The 17808-nt window shown below is 46.9% G+C and overlaps 1 protein-coding gene across 1 annotated transcript; it reads left to right on the top strand.

The window, feature by feature from the left end:
• Window positions 1-5509: 5509 nt before the first annotated feature.
• Window positions 5510-6394, top strand: LOC131922415 (transmembrane epididymal protein 1A-like). Its single transcript, XM_059277199.1, has one exon. It carries the CDS (start codon window positions 5510-5512, stop codon window positions 6392-6394), a length of 885 nt encoding a protein of 294 aa, XP_059133182.1.
• The last annotated feature ends 11414 nt before the right edge of the window (window positions 6395-17808 follow it).

The raw sequence follows: 17808 nt of genomic DNA, 5'->3' as shown, positions 1-17808 counted from the left end.
TCCTTCTGGCTCTGCCTCCCGAGTGCTGGGATTAAAGGCGTGCGCCACCTCCACCCGGTGCATTATGTTCTCTTAACTACCAAGCCACTTCTCCATCTCCCCATCTATCAGTGGTCATTTTGAGGCAACTCTGGACTCTCCTCAGGACCAGAGCCCTGCCCTACAGAAATGGTGTCCTGCCAAGGCGCCGGAGGGAAGAGTCAGCAGTAGCCACCTGTGGGAGAGATGAGGGGGAAGGGTTGGTCCTCTCACCTCAGCCTTGCTGAGTTCTCTGGTCCTTCAGGGACAAAGCAACAGTAATAGTGGCCTGGGAAGACCCTGAGAAACTGATCCTACTCTACATGCTGGGGCTTTAGTCACCAGGCTTGGCTTTCTTCCTGGTCCATGTGTGGTGGCTGTGGTGAACCATGGCTGTGGTGAACTGACACCGCCAGCGCATTCTGGGGCACCAAACCAGAGTCTTGGCTATTGATGTGAGTGTTCAAGGCCTGGATAGCGTGTGGGTCAGCACCCAGGTGCAGAAATTGTGTATGGTGATGGGACCATCTGCTGGAAAGCACCGCAGCACCTTCTGCGGACAACTGGCCTTCCGTGCTGCCATGCTGGCACCATCTCTAGCCTCAGGCACCACCGATGCTGCCAGGTATCAATATTATTGTGCCCCAGGCCCCCAGCTGTGGAACTTACAAAGGTTTTTAGGGTAGAGTTTAGCCTGCGGGATGAAGGTGCCCAGGATGAGTGGATCTTCGGTCTCTAGTTGTACCCCGACTCCATGATAAACATTTTACAGATGCCCACCCACAGGTAGACTGAGATGTCTGGAGATCTAGCTTGGCTTCCTATCCCACAGGCACGTTCTTTTACTCAGTAGGCTGTTAGGCTCCTGGCAGGCTAGACTCTGACAAATGTGAGCTCAGAAGGATGTCTGCTAAGGAGGAGATTGTGGGAACAGGGCAGGTAGGTGGTCTTTCTAGTCTTACATGACTGCCATCTGGGTATATGCAAGTGAGGATCTAAGGGCCTTATCTGCAGGTTTCTCCTCAGTGACAACACACTGGTATGTGCTCTTCTCTCGACCATATTTTGAAAACAATGAAGTAACCACACCTACACCTGACTTCTGCAATACAGGCCTGGGTGGGTGGGAAACACTGTAGAATTCTGTAGCAAGATCTGGGAGGAGAAACAGCTGAGCAATATGCCTGTGCATTCGGTTGAGGAAGGAATCCTTTGTAATAAGTCTTTGTCTGTCCCGCCAGCCAGCTCTCAAATAATCACACAGAGACTTATTAATTATGAAAGCCCAGCCCACAGCTTAGGCTTGTTCCTAACTAATTCTTATAACTTAAATTAACCTATTTCTATTAATTTACATGCTGCTACGTGGCTCATGGCTTGTTACCTCATCTCCTACATGTTATGCTTCCTCTCTGTCTAGCTGGTGATCCCTGGTATCTCCACCCTTCATCTTCCCAGCATCCTCCATGCCTGGAAATCCTGCCTAGCTATTGGCCATTCAGCTTTTTTATTAAACCAATAACAGTGACACATCTTCACAGTGTACAAAAAGATTATTCCACAACAATCCTTTGTTACTTAGTTTATAATGTTAGCTTTTTATAGAAGCATAGTATCAATACAGAGAAGCACACAGCTCAATGACTTTCCCCAAAATTGCCTGTGTACCTAGCATCTAATTAACAAATGGAATTTTATTAGGTCCCAGAAATAACTTCAGGATTCCTTTGAAAGGGAGAGAAATTGATCAATTCAGTATTTACTTGTTTCACTATTTGGAACATTGAGGATGGAGACATGGATGGATGGCTGAACATGTTAGGGCTTTCAGAGGCCAAGCTTGGACCTTAAAAAAAATTTAGTAATACCACTTCTTGGTGATTCCATCCCTCCCTGTAACTCCATCATCAGGGAGTCAAGCCTTCAACAAATGAGCTTTGGGTGACATTTGAGATCCAGACCATATCAGATTAGATTAGATAGCTTTCATCTCAGACACTCTCTCTCTCTATGTTGTGTTTGTGTGTGTGTGTATGTGTATGTGTGTGTGTGTGCATGTGTGTTATGTGTGCATGTGTGTGTGCATGTGTTTTCTCTTTCTCTTCTTCAGCATTAGGGATCACATCTAGAATCCTGCAGCATGGTTGGCTAGTGCTCAACCATTCAGCAATATTTTTGGCCCTGAAAACTTTTTTTAAATGGAGCTCTCTGCTCCTCAATAGTGAGATCTTGCTCTGGTATGATGTCACTCTCACATCAGGGGTGGGATCAGTCCCCTCACATAAGTAGGCGAGCTAGCAGTCAGCATCTACTCTGCAGCTTCAATGGGTAGGTGAGTGGCCCTCGTCATGATCAACAGTAGAATCGTGGGGGGGGGGGGGGGGTTCTTATTCTTCACTTTTCATTTTTTCATAATTTTGGTAAATATCTACAGACATAACAAAATACGCCCCTCAAACCATTTTAGGCATACAGTTAGTGGCAGAAAGGACATTCACATTGCTGTGTGCCCATCACTCCACTCTATCTCCATATGCCTTTTATGTTCCCAAGGGAAACTCCACACTTACCAAACAATGATGATGTCTTTCGGTTTCTATGCTGTGATGAGACACTGTGACCATGGCAACTCTTTTTTTTTTTTTTTTTTTTTTAAGATTTATTTATTATGTATACAGTGTTCTGCCTGCATGCCAGAAGAGGGCACCAGATCTCATTAGGTGGTTGTGAGCCACCATGTGGTTGCTGGGAATTGAACTCAGGACCTCTGGAAGAACAGCCGGTGCTCTTAACCTCTGAGCCATCTCTCCAGCCCTCATGACAACTCTTATAAAGGAAAACATTTCACTGAGGTGGTGGCTTACAGGTTCAGAGATTTAGTCCATTATCAACATGGTGCAGATCATGGTAGCATGCAGGCAGACATGGTACTGGCTATATCTTGATCAGAAGGCGACAGGAAATGGACTGTGACACTGGAAGAAGTTTTAGCATAGAACTCAAAGCCCACCCCACAGTGACACGCTTTCTCCAACAAGGTCCTACTGCCTAATACCGCCACTCCCTTTGGGGGCCATTTTCTTTCAAGCCACTACAGATGCCTACCCCCGTCTTCCCCAAGCTCCTGATGACCAACATTCCATTTTCTGTCTCCATGAGTTTGACTGGTTTAGGGATCCTTCGTAAGTGGAATCATGAGTTAAGCTTGGTGGTTCAAGTCTGTAATCCCAACACTTTGGAAGCTGAGACAGGAAAGTCTCTGTGAGTTCAAGACCAGCTTGGGCTACACGGTAAGTTCCCTGCTAGCCTGTGTTGTAGCGTGAGACCCCTCCTCAAGAAAAATATTGATCTGGGCTGTAGTGGTGAAAGCCTTTAATCCCAGCACTCAGGAGGCAGAGGTAGACAGAGGCCATCCTGGTTACAGAGTGAGTGCCAGGACAGCCAAGGCTACATAGAGAACTCTGTCTCGAAAACCAAACATGCAAACAAACAAACAAAACATTGAAATAACATGGAAGTTATCCCTTTGTGTCTTTAGGAGAAGTCTAAAGCATAAATATCTAAATCTAATCCTAGGCCAATCAAATGAGCATTTTGGAGGGTGAATTCCAAACACTGGTCGTATTATTAAAAGCTCCCAGTGATTCTAATGAACATCCACAGAAAACAGTGGGCTGAAGTGTTTGAGTCAGATTTACTTCAGTGACTCTCTTGTAATTGGGCATTTCTCTCCTGCCCACCTGTTCCCAAATACCTGGCAGCTGCTTCCCAAATAATTGACTGGGAGGCTTAATATTACTTATAAATGTTTGGCTGATAGCTCAGTCTTGTTATAGCTAAATCTTACACTTATATCAACTGATATTTCTTTCTTTCTTTCTTTTTTTTTTTTTCAAGACAGGGTTTCTCTCTGTAGTTTTGGTGCCTGTCCTGGATCTCACTCTGTAGACCAGGCTGGCCTAGAATTCACAGAGATCCTTCTGGCTCTGCCTCCTGAGTGCTGGGATTAAAGGCGTGCGCCACCACCACCCAGCCTGTTATTTCTATTTATGCTTTACCACATGGCTCATGGCTTGTTACCTCATTTTCTACACGTCCTGCTTGCCTGGTGGCTGTGGCAGCTGGCTGGTGTCTCCCCGCCCCCCTTCCTTCTTCCCATCATTCTCAGTTTGGCTTCCCACCTAACTGCCTGCCCAGCTACTGGCCTGTCAGCTTTTTATTAGCCAATGAAAGTAATACATATTCATAGTGTAGAAAAGGATTGTTCCGCAGCAGTCCCTCGCTATCACAATCACACCCCAGCACCTGCTAACATTTGCCCCACAGTCTCTTATCTGAGGGTGATCCTTCCACATGTTAGAGTATTTATTATAGCAACAGTTGTGATTTGACCACACTGCATCTCCCAGGCTTGTGATTTGAACGCTTGCTCTCTCTCTGCTTGCTGTCTTAGTAGACTGTGGACACGTTAAGAGGTTTACTTAGCTGGCAAAAGTAGGGGGCAGGCTTTGGAAGGTTCTACCGTGTCTCCTGCAGTCTACCTGCTCCCTGGTTCACTGAAATGTGAATGGTCTCTGCCACAGACTCCTGCTACTGAGATCTGAGCTGCTCAGCCAGGCTCCCCCACCACAGTGGGATCAGTCCTCCGAAACCCAGAAGCAAAATAAATCTCACCTCCCTTAAGGCGCTTCTTTCAGAAATTATGAAAGAGTGATTTGAAAGTAAATAATATGAACAACTCCATGGTAATACAACTCCATTCTGTCTTCCTCAGCATGGGACTCAATAATAAAGTGACACGGAATGGGTCTTAAACAAAAGGTGTCTCTTCTCATAAAGCCATTCATGGATTTAACTCTGTGTGTGTGTGTGTGTGTGTGTGTGTGTGTGTGTGTGTGTGTGTGCACCTGTGTGGGAGTGTCCTAGAAGACCAGAAGAGGGTGTCAGATTCCATGGAGCTGAAGTCACAGGCAGTTGTGAATTGCCCCAGGTGGGTGCTAGAGACCAAACTCAGGTCCTTTTTAAGAGAAGAAAAAGTTCTTAACCACTGAGGCCATTTCTCCATTCCCCTTGTTGGAGGATTAAAATGAGAGAAATAGTTCTACTAAGCCTAGCACCAGCTGTCAGTAGTAAAGACAGCCCACCGGCCCTCTGTTAAAGCCCCTTCATTCTTTCCCTACCTCTCTCTGTGGGCCTGGAGCATGGGGATTAGTGGAAGGAAAGGCAAACCCAGTCTGCAGTGCTGGCCAGCCCCATGATACAGAAGCTGAAATCTCAGCTCCAGCAAACTTCAGTCAGGAGAACTCTAAGATGACTGAAAACCACCTTGCTCAGAGGCCCCGCCCTGGGAGTGGCTCAGACATCTGCGATGAGGATATTCTTGCATGTGGGTGGCAGGGCCAGGAAGCTGGAGGCTCTGATAATCTCTTGTGAGGCTTTTGAGGACAGCCAGTTCTTCATTGCTGGCTTTGGTCTTCTCTGACACAAAGCCATGGGAACCCTGGAGGGACACCTGCTGCCAGGAGTAGGCCTCCTTGTCTTCTCATTCTACTACTCGGCGCTAACATCCTTGGCCCTGCTACAGGAACAGAAGGTCCTCAAACATCCCCTGCTCCCAAGGAAGCTGTGGGGACACAGGCTGTCTCGGCAGGTATCGTATGAAGCAATGTTGAAGATAGTTGTGCCCACCTTTGGCATTTTCGGTGAATATTTCTACCCCCTCGGGGTGAATCGTGTGCAGATAATAGATTGGAAGGACCCTCGGCGGCCATTTGTCTTCAAGGACAACTGGCAGCATGTAACCATGTTTGGGTTCTTTATTCTCAGTGGCGTGGTGGACATTGTGAGCCAGTCACACCTGGCGAGTTGGGGTGTGAAGCTGAAGTGCGCAGCCGAAGCGTTGGCTTTCTATGTGCTGATAATGCTGATGGTAACCCACATTGAGAACAAAAGCTCCTTGGAGATCCGAGTACACCTTCTGTTAATGATACCCTCCTTCTTCCTTGCTCTGGTGCTCACTGTGGAGGTCTGGGTCCCCAACCGTCCTTCACTCTGGATCCTCAAGAGTTGGCTGGGGCTGATGTTAAGCAGCTGGATGATGCAGATCTGTGAAATGTATATACCTCTTACTGGACAGCCCTGGAGGACAGACGACCCTATGGACCACGCATTCCTAACCATCTTCTTCTGCTGGCACCTGGTCTTGGCAGCTGCCTTGTTCCTTGCCATCTATGGCCTCTGCAGTCTCTGGCACAGTCGCTATTCTTCCTGGACAAAGACTCCGGGTGCTAGGTACCAGCGCTGCCCTATGGAATCCAGTGGTGAGGAACTAGAAAAACTCAAGGCAGAGGCCCTGCCACAGGATGGAGTCGTGTAGGAACAGAAGCTGTCGGGAGTGTTGTATGCACAACCTGGGATCCACAGCATAGCTTCCCACCCCAGGACTACCTTCTTCTCCCTAAATAAAACTTCTAGCTCCAAGGATGACTTCTTGGTTGTCACTTTGTGCTGTCCAGGTCAGTGTCTTACCTGTTTCCTTATCTATATGGTTTCTGGTCATTTGAATGCAAAGAACAAAACAGCACTTGTCTGTAATAGCTCTGGGTAGCTTTTCCTATATATAAACTTAAACTGAGTATGTCTGCTGACTACTGAGAAGGGGATGAAAAATTTGGTTGTATTGAGAAGGGATTCAGGCAGTTTACCAAGGGTTCAAGTCAGGAATGGGAAGAGTCCGGGGAGGAATTCTCAAAAAGTGGTTGTAATAAGGTGATTAAAATATAATTTTAGGACTGGTGAGATGGCTCAGTGGGTAGAGGCACCTGCCACAACCCTGAGGACCTGAGATCCATCCCTTGGACCCACAGTAGAAGGGGAGGCTTGACTCTTGAAAGCTGTCCTCTGATAAATCTGTGGTGCACATGCTATCACACACACACACTAACAATAATAAGATGTAATTAAAATGTTTTCGCAAATGTAAGGGCTGGGGATGTATCTCACAGGCAGAGTGTGTGCCTAGCTTGCCTGGGACCTTGGGTTCAATCTCCAGCTGTACAAAATCAAAAAGCAAACAAATAATTTGAAGTGCCTTGTTTTGGCTGTGATACAAAACAACTTGTTCCTCCTCCTTCGGAAAGTCTATTGAGTGTATGATGTCCTATGTGCGTGCTTCTGGGGAGACTGAAGAAAAGACTGCATCTTACTTGAGAATGGGGTGAGGGGAGAAATAGCCACGAGGTAGGGGTGGGTACCAATGATCTCTATGGACATCTCCAAATGAGATGCAGCCACTCAACATCTGGAAGTCTGAAGAAACGGCAGAATGGGAGGAAGAGGAGGTGGTAGGCATGTGGAGAAAGGATAACGGAGAGAAGTGGGCACCGTGAAGCTGTTGCATTTACGGTCCCCATACAGCCAGGGATGCTCTTCTTGAAGGATGGAACGCTTCTAGAAGCTTAGAGGTTTGCAGATAGCAGACAAGGCAGCCGTTTTAAAATGCCGTAGGCACCCGGCAGAGGCCAGCAGAGGGGCTTGTCCTCCGGGAGCAGCAGGATTCAGGCCTCTTCCCCCACACCCCACGCCTTCTCTCCCCCGCATAGCGGGAACCAACCCAAGCTCAAGCCATCTTCTACCCCCAAAAACCCAAAGCCCCAGAACCTGATTCTCTCTGAGACTAAGAAAACTTAAGGTTTGAGATTCCTCATGTTATACACTGTGTTCATGAACCTGGGGGCAGCGTTCATATTATCCTTGATAATTTGTATATCATGGGACATTCACCAAAGAGAAGATTTAAAGTTTTTTTTTTTTTCTCTAAAACTCTTCTCAAAGTTGCATAAGCTTTGTACTCTGCAGAACCTGGCTCTGCCTCACCCAGCAGGCTTAACACAGGCATGTGGTCAGGGCGTGTCAGAGAAACCCGTCTCTTCTGGATTGACAGCACATTCTTCGTAAGAGAGCAGTGTTAAAACTTGTCCATATGTAGCCTGAAAGCAAAAGCTTAAGATGTGAATTGCGTTACACACAAGTTGCCCCTTGCTAAAGTATAATTCCCAGGTCAACACATATAAATGGGGGACTTGGGCAGTGGCTAATGGGTAATGCGCTTGCCTAGTATGTCAGGAAGCCCTGGGTTCTAGCACCACACTAGCACCACACAAACAAACAAAGGTGTTAGCAGATCCTAAGCAAGGTTTAGAAAAGGGAATTAGAGTTAAGAGAAGATGGGTCCAGAGCAGGGGGCAGCCATAGTTTACACAGATCAACTACTTGCCTCTTTGTGCTCAGTGTGGAATTTGTCTGCACATCTGGACCTTTCAGAGCACATCAGTCACTGTCCGCTAAAGAAACAGGATGTTGAGATGGATAGACAGACAGACAACAAAGCATGTCCAAAATCTGCAGGACAGGATAGTAGGACAGAGACCAGGAGCAAGTTGAGGCCTCATTCTTGAGTTCCTAGGTTTTGTACCAATAAAGACCGCCCAGCAGGGCATTAGTCTTTTCTAGGACCTTCAGTGGCTGCATGAATGAAGTTTGTGCTCACTGTAAAGGGCGATCCTCTCATTCAAATGATGTTTCAAATGTTAATGACACCCAAAAAATACCGTCGTGGTAACATCTACAAGGATAATGTGACCGAACAACTAACTGGATAATAAACCTAGCCCAGATGACATAAATCAACTGTAACACCCAGCACATCAGAACATTACCACTCACTCGGACATGGTTTTTATTAGCTTGTAATTTCTGGAGACTTTTCAAAATAACAATACTAATTTCATTTTAGAGGAATTTCATCATTAAGGCTCTGATTAGTGAGTGTATTAATGTACACGTAAACTGACCTAGAGTTTGGTTCCAAGCTTTATCTAGCGGTCAAGGGCTTATAGATAGGTAACAGTTACAGTGTGGTTTCTTGAGACAGGGTTTCTTTATGTAACAGCCCTAGATGTCCTGGAACTCATTCTGTAGACCAGGCTGGCCTTGAACTCACAGAGTTCGCCTGCCTCTGCCTCCTGAGTGCTGGGATTAAAGGCATGCACCACCATGTCCAGCTGACATGATACCTTTAAAGAATAAGAATCAACGTCCAAGGGATTTTTTAAAATTATTAATGCACTGTGCACACATAAATTTATTACTATACATTTTACATTTCGGACATCTTAGAAAATGTTGAAAAGTATTTTGAAACTTAAACCCAATGCCGTAATCCCAAACGAATTATTGCCAAGAGGGCTAGATGGGTGGATGACAGGGCTTTCTCGCTGACAACTCAGATCATGCTTGGTGACTAAGACAAGATAAATAATCAAGAGGCTTAGAGGCAAAGGTCCTAAAGATGTAGAAACCAAGAGTGGAAATCCAGTGTTGTGGGAGGGGATTGAGAAAGGATACCCACAATACGGAGAGATGAGAGCTCTGGGTTGGGCAGCCCTGGAGTCTTTGTCCTCAGTGAGTTCTCAGAGGTCACGTTTTGGCGTTGAGAAGGATAAGAAAGAAGGCGCTAAGGTTAATATGACCTTTACAGGGGAAATCGTCAGGGTTAAGCAGGGTAAGTAAGGAACACTCAAAGACAGCTGTAGGGATTCACACCTGTAATCCCAGAGGACCAGCAGCTGAGACCACTCTGGGCTATGGGAGCTCCTGTTTCAAAAAACAGCAAATGAAAGAAGCCAGGGAGTTGACTCGGTGTGCTCTGCAAGCTCGGAGGCCGAGTTTGAACCCTCAGCACACAGGTAAGTAGACATGGCTGTGTATGCCTGTAACCCCCGCATTCGGGGCAAAGGCAGCAGACCTCACTGGCCAGACAGCCAACAGGAACGGTGAGCTTCTGGTTCAGTGGGGAACCCTGTTTCAGGACAGTAATGTGGAGAGGGATAGAGCAAGACACCCAGTGTTGTGTTCTGACGTCTGCATGGGCACACGTGGGCGCACGTGGGCACACACACACACACACACACACACACACACACACACACACACAAAGTAAAAACTGAGACCAGTTAAATTTAACAAAGTACACTGGAAAAAAAGAGGCTAGAGCCAGGCAGCATTCCAGACCAAAGATGTTCCAGGAGGTCCCCCTCTCACCGTAGGTTGTATTTACAGGCAGAGAATAGGAAATGACACACAGAAACAACCTGACTAGAGACTTGAGTTCAGCCAGTGAAGTGCCTGCCCTGGAAGTCTGGGAACCTCAGTTCAGAGCCTCAGCATCCGCAGAGAAGCCAGATATGGCAACACACATCTGTAATCCCAGAACTGAAGGGACACAGGAGCGGATTCCTAGAGGGAAGTCCAGTCAGAGAGTCTAGGCAAGCGGCATGCTTTGGGTTAAGTGAGAGACCCCATCTCAGAAACTCACTTGTGGACAACGAGTAAGACACTTGGAGATTCTAGCCTTCACATGCGTATCCGTACGAACACACCCACACAATCACATGTGTATTTTATATACGTGTTACAAACACCCCACTCCACGGCCCCCCAAGAAGGTAATAGCCTCACTGGCGGCAGTTGTCACTTACTTCATATGGTCATATTTTAAACATTTTTTTACATTTACTTGTTGATGTGTGTGTGTGTGTGTGTGTGTGTGTGTACACATGTGCACAAATAGGTGCCGTGGTGTGCACATGAAGGACAGAGGACAGCCTTTGGGGGGTTGGTTCCTGGGAATCAGTTCTCTCTTTCCACTGTGTGGGTCTCAGTATTGAACTCAAGTCATCAGGCTTGGTGGCAGGCACTTTTACCCACTAAGCCACATCATAGGCCCCATGCATGGGCATATTTGGGCAGCTTTTAGCCTCTGATTGGCTGGAAGTTCAGCTGCTATGATTGGCTAAGATCAAGTTACTTGGTTACAGAGTCAGGTTGTCACAGTTTATTTACAGATCAAATTGGGTTTGCTTTTAGTATATAGGGCGGTTATTTTAGGTCAAGTTTATCATCTACCTACATTTAAAGGCCAAATTTATTTGGGTTTCTCAATACCTACCCGTGACAGTTAATGTTCAATTTGACTGCATTTGGAATCCCTAAAAGGCACACACTTCCAGGCATGCCCATGAGGGTATTCCTAGAGAGATTTTTAACCAAAGAGTGAAGACCTATCCTGAATGTGGGCAGCACCGTCCAGTGAACTGAGGTCCTATCCTGAATTTAAAGAAAGGGGAGGAGGAGAAAGAAAGTGTGGACAGTAGCATTTGTCTCTCTTCTCCCCAACTCTGGACAAGTGTGACCAGCCACCTCACGCTCCCACCACCGTGCCTTGCCCACCTCGGTGCCTTCCCCACCACGGCAGACTGCGTCCTCTCGAACAGCGAGCCAGGACAAACCCTTTCTCCCTTCAGCTGCCTCATTCGATATTTCACCACAGCAATGAAAAAAGTGATTGAATCCATTGCCCCACAGAGGGATCATGGGAAATAAACGAGCCTCTTCATTTGCACACTTATATTTAGAAATCATGATGCAGTGGCCAGATTCTTTACAAAAACAGAACTATGATTTGAAATCTGCAGCAACCCAACCCAGTAAGTCATCCGCTGCCCACAGAGCCAGTGCCAGGAGTTAGCCCACTACCCACAGTAGTTGGCACAGGAAATCAGCCTGTAGTCGCCAGCCCAGAAAGTTAACCAGCTACCTACCCAAGGTAGTGGGCCAGGAAGTCAGCGTGCTATCTAAATTCTAGACAAGATGTAGATGTTAGTTATTTTGGATAACTAGTCCAGAAAGCCAGACAATAATGCCTCTACCAACTGACCCGAAATGGCAAGGGCCTGATTAATAAGACCTAACAGCTTTCCTGACTTTTACCTCATTTTCAATTGCAGACCAACTAGACAAAGCCAAATATACACCCTGGGCAACCACATAGGATGCCATGCTTCCAGTCAGCCTGTTTCCAGCTTCCCCAACAGACTTGATCAGGGCACAGTGAAGCTCCCTTTGCCCTGATATAAAGCTTTCTCACTTCTCCGTGGGCCTTGCAGTCTCTTCATAAACACAGGCTGACCTGATGGTGGCTGCCTCCCTGGAACAGCCTTTGCCTGTTCCCATTTGATTGGTCTCCGTTTATTGCCTCTGTCAATTGACAGTCTGTTCCTCCAAGCAGTCGCTCAATATTTACTGAACACAAGTTGGGTTCCATGACAGGCCCCTAGAGTAAGGAAGTGACTCAGATGTGTGGACCCTGCCTGCTAGCTGAGTGCAGTTCAGCGGGAGGAGAGAAATCACTAAACAGTTAGCCCGAGCATAAGCTGCTAGCTGAACAGTCTGGAGCTCAGAGAAGGGAGCACGCAGAGAAGAAGATCTGAGGCTCGTAAGCAAGTGTATCGCTGTTAAATCCACAGAGATGGGCAGTCACCAGGAAATACCAGGCAGGGCTGAGGGCTTGAACAGAACTCTGGCAGGCACCACCTTTGCCCTGAGAGAGAAAGAGGTATCTGTGAGCCAGACCAAGAAAAGAGCAACCGGAGAAGAAGAAGCCATGACACATGACACCAACGTGTCCAACAAGGTTCTCACAAAGCTTTCCTTCTCACTGTCCCACCCTTCTCTTCCTCCCCCTCCCAGATAAAGATGGCGTCAGGATTAAAGAGGAGCAGCCCTGGAATGAGTGGAACTGGTTTTGCCTTTTCCTGTAGAGCTGCCCAGTTTACGGCAACAAGGTGGCTGTTGTCCCATTAGTCAGATAATAGACCAGATGATGAAAGAAAATGGAAACGAAGTGAACATTCTCGGGACAAAGACTTCCCACTAAGGTTGCACCCGGCTCTGAGTTGCTGCCTACATCTTGGTACGGCGGGACTGAAGTTCATTCCTGGATCACATAGAGCATTACAGTGAACATAGGCCAGGAGGAAAACAGAATCAATTTCCTCTCCTCGATGGCCTGTGAAGACTACTACACATACTTCACTGTCCCCTGCCCATTAAAGCTGCACCGGGTCACCTACCTGAATTCCCATGGGTCTCTTCGTCACCCTGATTCTCCTTACTGTGGGCTGCCTTCCAGTAAACCCCTCCTTCCTTGTTACTGAAGATGTCCCACGCAAAAAGATCTCTTTCCTCTCCCTGTAATTTCTGGGTGACAGAAGGCACCCCTGGTCCTTCCTCCTTTCAGGTTGCCTGACTACCCCTGCCTAAGTCCTGGTGAAACAGTCCCTCCCCCTGCAAACCATCTCTCTGAGGATGCAACTGCAGCCTCTCACATCTCTGGGTCTTGCAACTCAGACTCCAGGGGGTAAGGACTACGGGACAAGACAGAGAGAGACCATTGATTTTCACTTCCTTTTTGAGGGTGTGAGGTGTCGCTTTTAATTGTCTTATCATATACAAGGGAAAGCATACCAGCAATGAGCTCAATTTCTTTTCCAATTCAATTTTTTGAAAGTCCTATGTAGCCAGGCTGGCCTCCAGGCTGGCTTACGCAATGCTGGGGAAATCGGACCCAGGGCCTTATGCATGCTAGGCGAACACTATACCAATGGAGCCACAGCCTTACCTTCTTCTTAAAAAGACAAAAAAAAAAAAAAAAAAAACAAAAAACAAAATCAGACCATGAAGTTCCACCAGGTGAGGTGATACATTATCGTAATCCCAGCACTTAGGCTGAGGCAGGAGGATAGCAAGTTCAAGGCCAGCCCAAGAAGAAAACTTTTGCCAAGGACTTGGAACTAGCTGGTAAATAATGCAAGGACTCGGTTCTGTCGGGCTGTCCTTGGCTTTCCCCTGTGCTCCACGGTCACCCTTTTGTTAAAGAGGGCATCTGGCCTGAGAATGAATGGCTCTAGCCCAGGCCCTCCACATGGTGAGCAGTCACACAGCTGACCTCTGCCCAACTACCAGTCAGTCCTCCGGGCAGAGGTCCTGTTCAGCTCTTAAGGTGTGAGCTGCTACCCAAGACAGGAGTGTGGTCCACCCTGCCAAGGATGGACCACACCTGTTGGTAAGTTATGACAGGATGGCAGTTTAATTACATGAAGTCTACCTTGCATTTCCTCCTGGAGCAGCTCCAAGGACCTGAGGTTCCAACCTACCCAGCACCTGGGAGACAGAGGATGCACTGTGGAAGTGTTCCACGATCCGCTTGAGGGCCCGAGGAGACCAGTCCCTTCTCTGCATCTTTGTGAACAAAGGTTCACACTTGAGAAGAAGGAGGAAAATAAATGGGTGGATCACTGATGGCTTCAGCTCTTAGGACGTGCAATAGTTACCCTCTTCTAAGCTCTCGGCAGGCGGGAAAGAACAAACCCAGGTCCCTGCCCTTGAGGAGTTAGAGCGAAAGAATGGTTCAATGGTGAGTTGGTGAACTTACTAAATCACGTTGGCACACAGTCTTGAATCTAAACTACCTCCTCCCACACACTGTTCAACGCTGAAATCCCCTGACAAACTCACTAAGGAACAGCAGTTGCGAGGCAGTACAGGGTGATCACGAACATGAAGGTCACGAGGCTGGACAGGGAAGCCTTCCTTGGCAGCTCTGTTCGTCCACACATAAAACCACATTTTTCTTAATCCCTGGAGCTCTTCGGAATCTTGTGCTTTCACACTCCTCCCTAGCAGAGACGTTTTGAAAACTAAGACGGGATGGCAGTTTAATTACACAAGGTCACTAAGTCAATTTCGTTCACTCACTCTGTCTAACGTTCTGGCAGGTTGCCTGAGACACCAGATGTGCAGACGGAAGCAGATGATAGGGATATGGGAAAGCCCTAAATGGGAGCAACAAGAGACACTGACCAGAAGACAGCGCTCAGCACGACCAGCGAAAGGCATCGCACCAAGAGGACGGGATGGACGTGCAGCTGGCCCCTATCTGCCGCTGTCTTTAGCAGAATCATTTCCCCTGTATCTAGTTTGTCGACAATTTGGAGAGAGGGATACTCTATTTGACACTGAGCAACCACTAAAGGGGTGTCTCTGTGCAAAGTCAGCAGTTACGCAGCGTTCCTTTGCAAACATAACGACCTATCACAACTTACCTACAGACAGAGACGTGGTCAGAAAATGTTTTATTGTTTGCTTAGGAACACAGCTATAATTGAACATGATCTTTAATATTCATTGTGAGGAAAGAGGACCATATCATGGGGAAGTGCAGTGAGGAGTTACTAGGACTAATTACAGGGTTGAAGTTTTTATTGACAACCTTGGAGGAGATCCAGCAAAGCAGTGCTTTGCTTTGGGTGTGGTGATGGAAGTAGATCTATGGTTGGGACATGTGAGAACAAAAGTTAAATGCTGGTGTTTGTTTTCATGCCTCTGAACAAGTTTGTTTGACCCATCTGCACCTGCACGGACGTGCTTGATCGAATGTGGGTGAGAAGTCTGTAGGTAGGAAATACGTCAGGATGTATGCTCACCCGTGACTGGATGCAGATGGGGTGGAATGGTGGTAGTGGTGGTGGTGGTGGCATGTAGGTAGGAAGTATGTCAGGATATATGCTTGCCCCTGATTGGATATGATGGGAAATACGGTGGCCTTGTGGGGTTGCCTTTTTAAGTCTCTGCAAGGTGTGACTCATGGCCGTTTTCTGGAAACCCAGAGATGGGCTTGGTCAGAGAGTCCATCAATCTGGCCAGTATTTAGTTAAAGCTTGCTTCAAATTTGGCTTTAGATTGTGGTCTCATTCTTGACCAGCAGGATCAACAATCTGGCATATGCAATCCAGAAGATGGAAGACTGGGTCAAGACCATAGCCACGACCTTAAACCAACAGCAGCCACTCATACTGGCCCAGATCAGGGCCACCATCGTCCCTGGGGCCTGTAGACAGTACACCTGGCCTGTGTCCAGATGTTGAGGAGAGCATAGAGGCCTTCTCTGACCGTGGCTGATTGTGAACTCTCTAATGTATGAGAAACAGGAGAGCACTGAAGCCTCACGAGCGCCCAGCCAACACTCACACGCTAGGAGCTGTCATTATCCATAGAAGAAGAAATGAAATGATTGAGGATAAAACAGTGTGAAGTTCCCATGCCGGTGATCCAGCACAGCTGTTCCAGGGGTCACATGGTTGCTTGAGTAAGTCTAGACTTAAAAACAATAATATTGGAAGTTATACCTTACTAAGATATAGAAGACTGAAGATCGAGAGATAGAGATGGGACATCGGAGTTAAAATCAATTTAAAGACATTTAATGACACGCTAGGGTCATTAGCATATGATAAGAGAAAGGAAAAGTGACCTAGGGGAATCTGATATCATGCCAAGCAAATTACAGGCTACCATAAAAGGAAACTAAGATCCATGTTCTGAGCACAGCACAGGTCTTATTGCTAAGGTCATGTTGAAATTCTCTCTGTATGATATAGAAAAAGGTAATGATTAAATTCCTTGGAAGTCACATCTCCTGTCACTAATTGCCAATGTTTATTCAAAGTATGCATCCAGGTACTTGGAAGGTCCTGAAGACCATATTCAATGACCTAAAGATAGTTCATCTTTTACCACAAGTGGATTTGCTCTGGGCACTGTTTAAGTCCTGCTTCTCAAGCCTGAGTCTCCAGCTGAAGCAGCTAGAAGGGGCTGAAACAGTTAGGCTGAGATGTGAATAATGTCTGGGCTGTGCTGGGCTCAGGGTGCCCTCTAAGTGGGCCACTGTCATCCTATTCAGGCATGCGAATTCGTCCGGACAGAGAGAAGCCGGGTACCTGTGTGGGTGTCCCAGGTTGCAAAGTACTCAGAATCAATAGTCCCTGGCACATAGCAAGTCTGCCCACTGCTGTATTTTCTGTGGAATGAAGGTGTGCTTTAATGTGCTTCACATAACAGAGCCTCTCAAAGCAAGAGTCTGTCTCATTAATACCTTAAAACAGGCCTGCTCGTGTTTGTGTGAATCTGTTTTTAAGTAAATCGGGTAAAACTAGGATTGTAAGTCTGAGATGTGAGTGTACCGTCATAGACTGGCCGCTCTCGAGCACCTGCTTTCTGCAATGTTTTGGTACTGCGTCTGACTCTGATCTGACTCTGATCTGACTCGTAAAGACAGACATTTTGCGGGGCCAGACCTGAACAGCAAAAAATCCTTTGGCATCCTTCAAAATTCTGTTTTGTTTACTTAGGTTTTTAAAGACTCTTTGCAACACTTTTCTGAAGTGGGAACTATGAATATTCATTTTACAACCGAGAAAATGGGCACAAAGCATTGTATAGAGAACAGCAGTGGTCACTCCCAAAGGAGGCGGACATATACATTCCCTTTGGGAAATGAGGTTTATTTTAACAAGAGGGCTTGCAGTCACAGGTCGAGCATTTGACAGAAACAACACAATATATGGAGACGTGAGCGTGATGTGGCTTTAATAAGAAAGAGAGCCTTCCTTCACAGTCTGGAGGAACTTCCTTAAGGGTAGGAATGGGGGTGTGGAAAGGGGGTCACTATGAGAAGGCTGGCGTTTTACAACCTCTCAAGTGTGGTAGGAGGTTTACACTGCGGATTTAGTTCAGCAGAGCAGGCTTGGCAAAGAACAGAGGAGCCAGGCACCACACACTAAGAACTGCCAAGTCACAACACAGGCCACTTACTTTGTCCCAGAGGGAACTGCAAGGAGGTATCACCTAATTTAGGCTTTGGGATCTCACCTAAAGGTGCAGGCCAGTGTTCAAACAGACAGGTACAGCGGCTTGCCTAAAATCACACCACAGAGAGTCAAAATATAAAGCCTAACAGTGATTACTACAGCACCTGAGTCAGCTGAGTAGCAAACGACTTTTTACTTCTTTGTAAATTTCAGTTGTGTTATTGTCTAGTATTCTCAGCCAACC

This window comes from Peromyscus eremicus, chromosome 12 (genome assembly GCF_949786415.1).
Source record: "Peromyscus eremicus chromosome 12, PerEre_H2_v1, whole genome shotgun sequence".
Taxonomy (NCBI): domain Eukaryota; kingdom Metazoa; phylum Chordata; class Mammalia; order Rodentia; family Cricetidae; genus Peromyscus; species Peromyscus eremicus.
The sequence above is the reverse complement of the archived record's forward strand: the minus strand, read 5'-3'. Positions and strand labels throughout refer to the sequence as shown.

Bases quoted from the DNA above. Each gene is read 5' to 3' on its own strand.
- LOC131922415 (XM_059277199.1), top strand. From the start codon at position 5,510: ATGGGAACCCTGGAGGGACACCTGCTGCCAGGAGTAGGCCTCCTTGTC.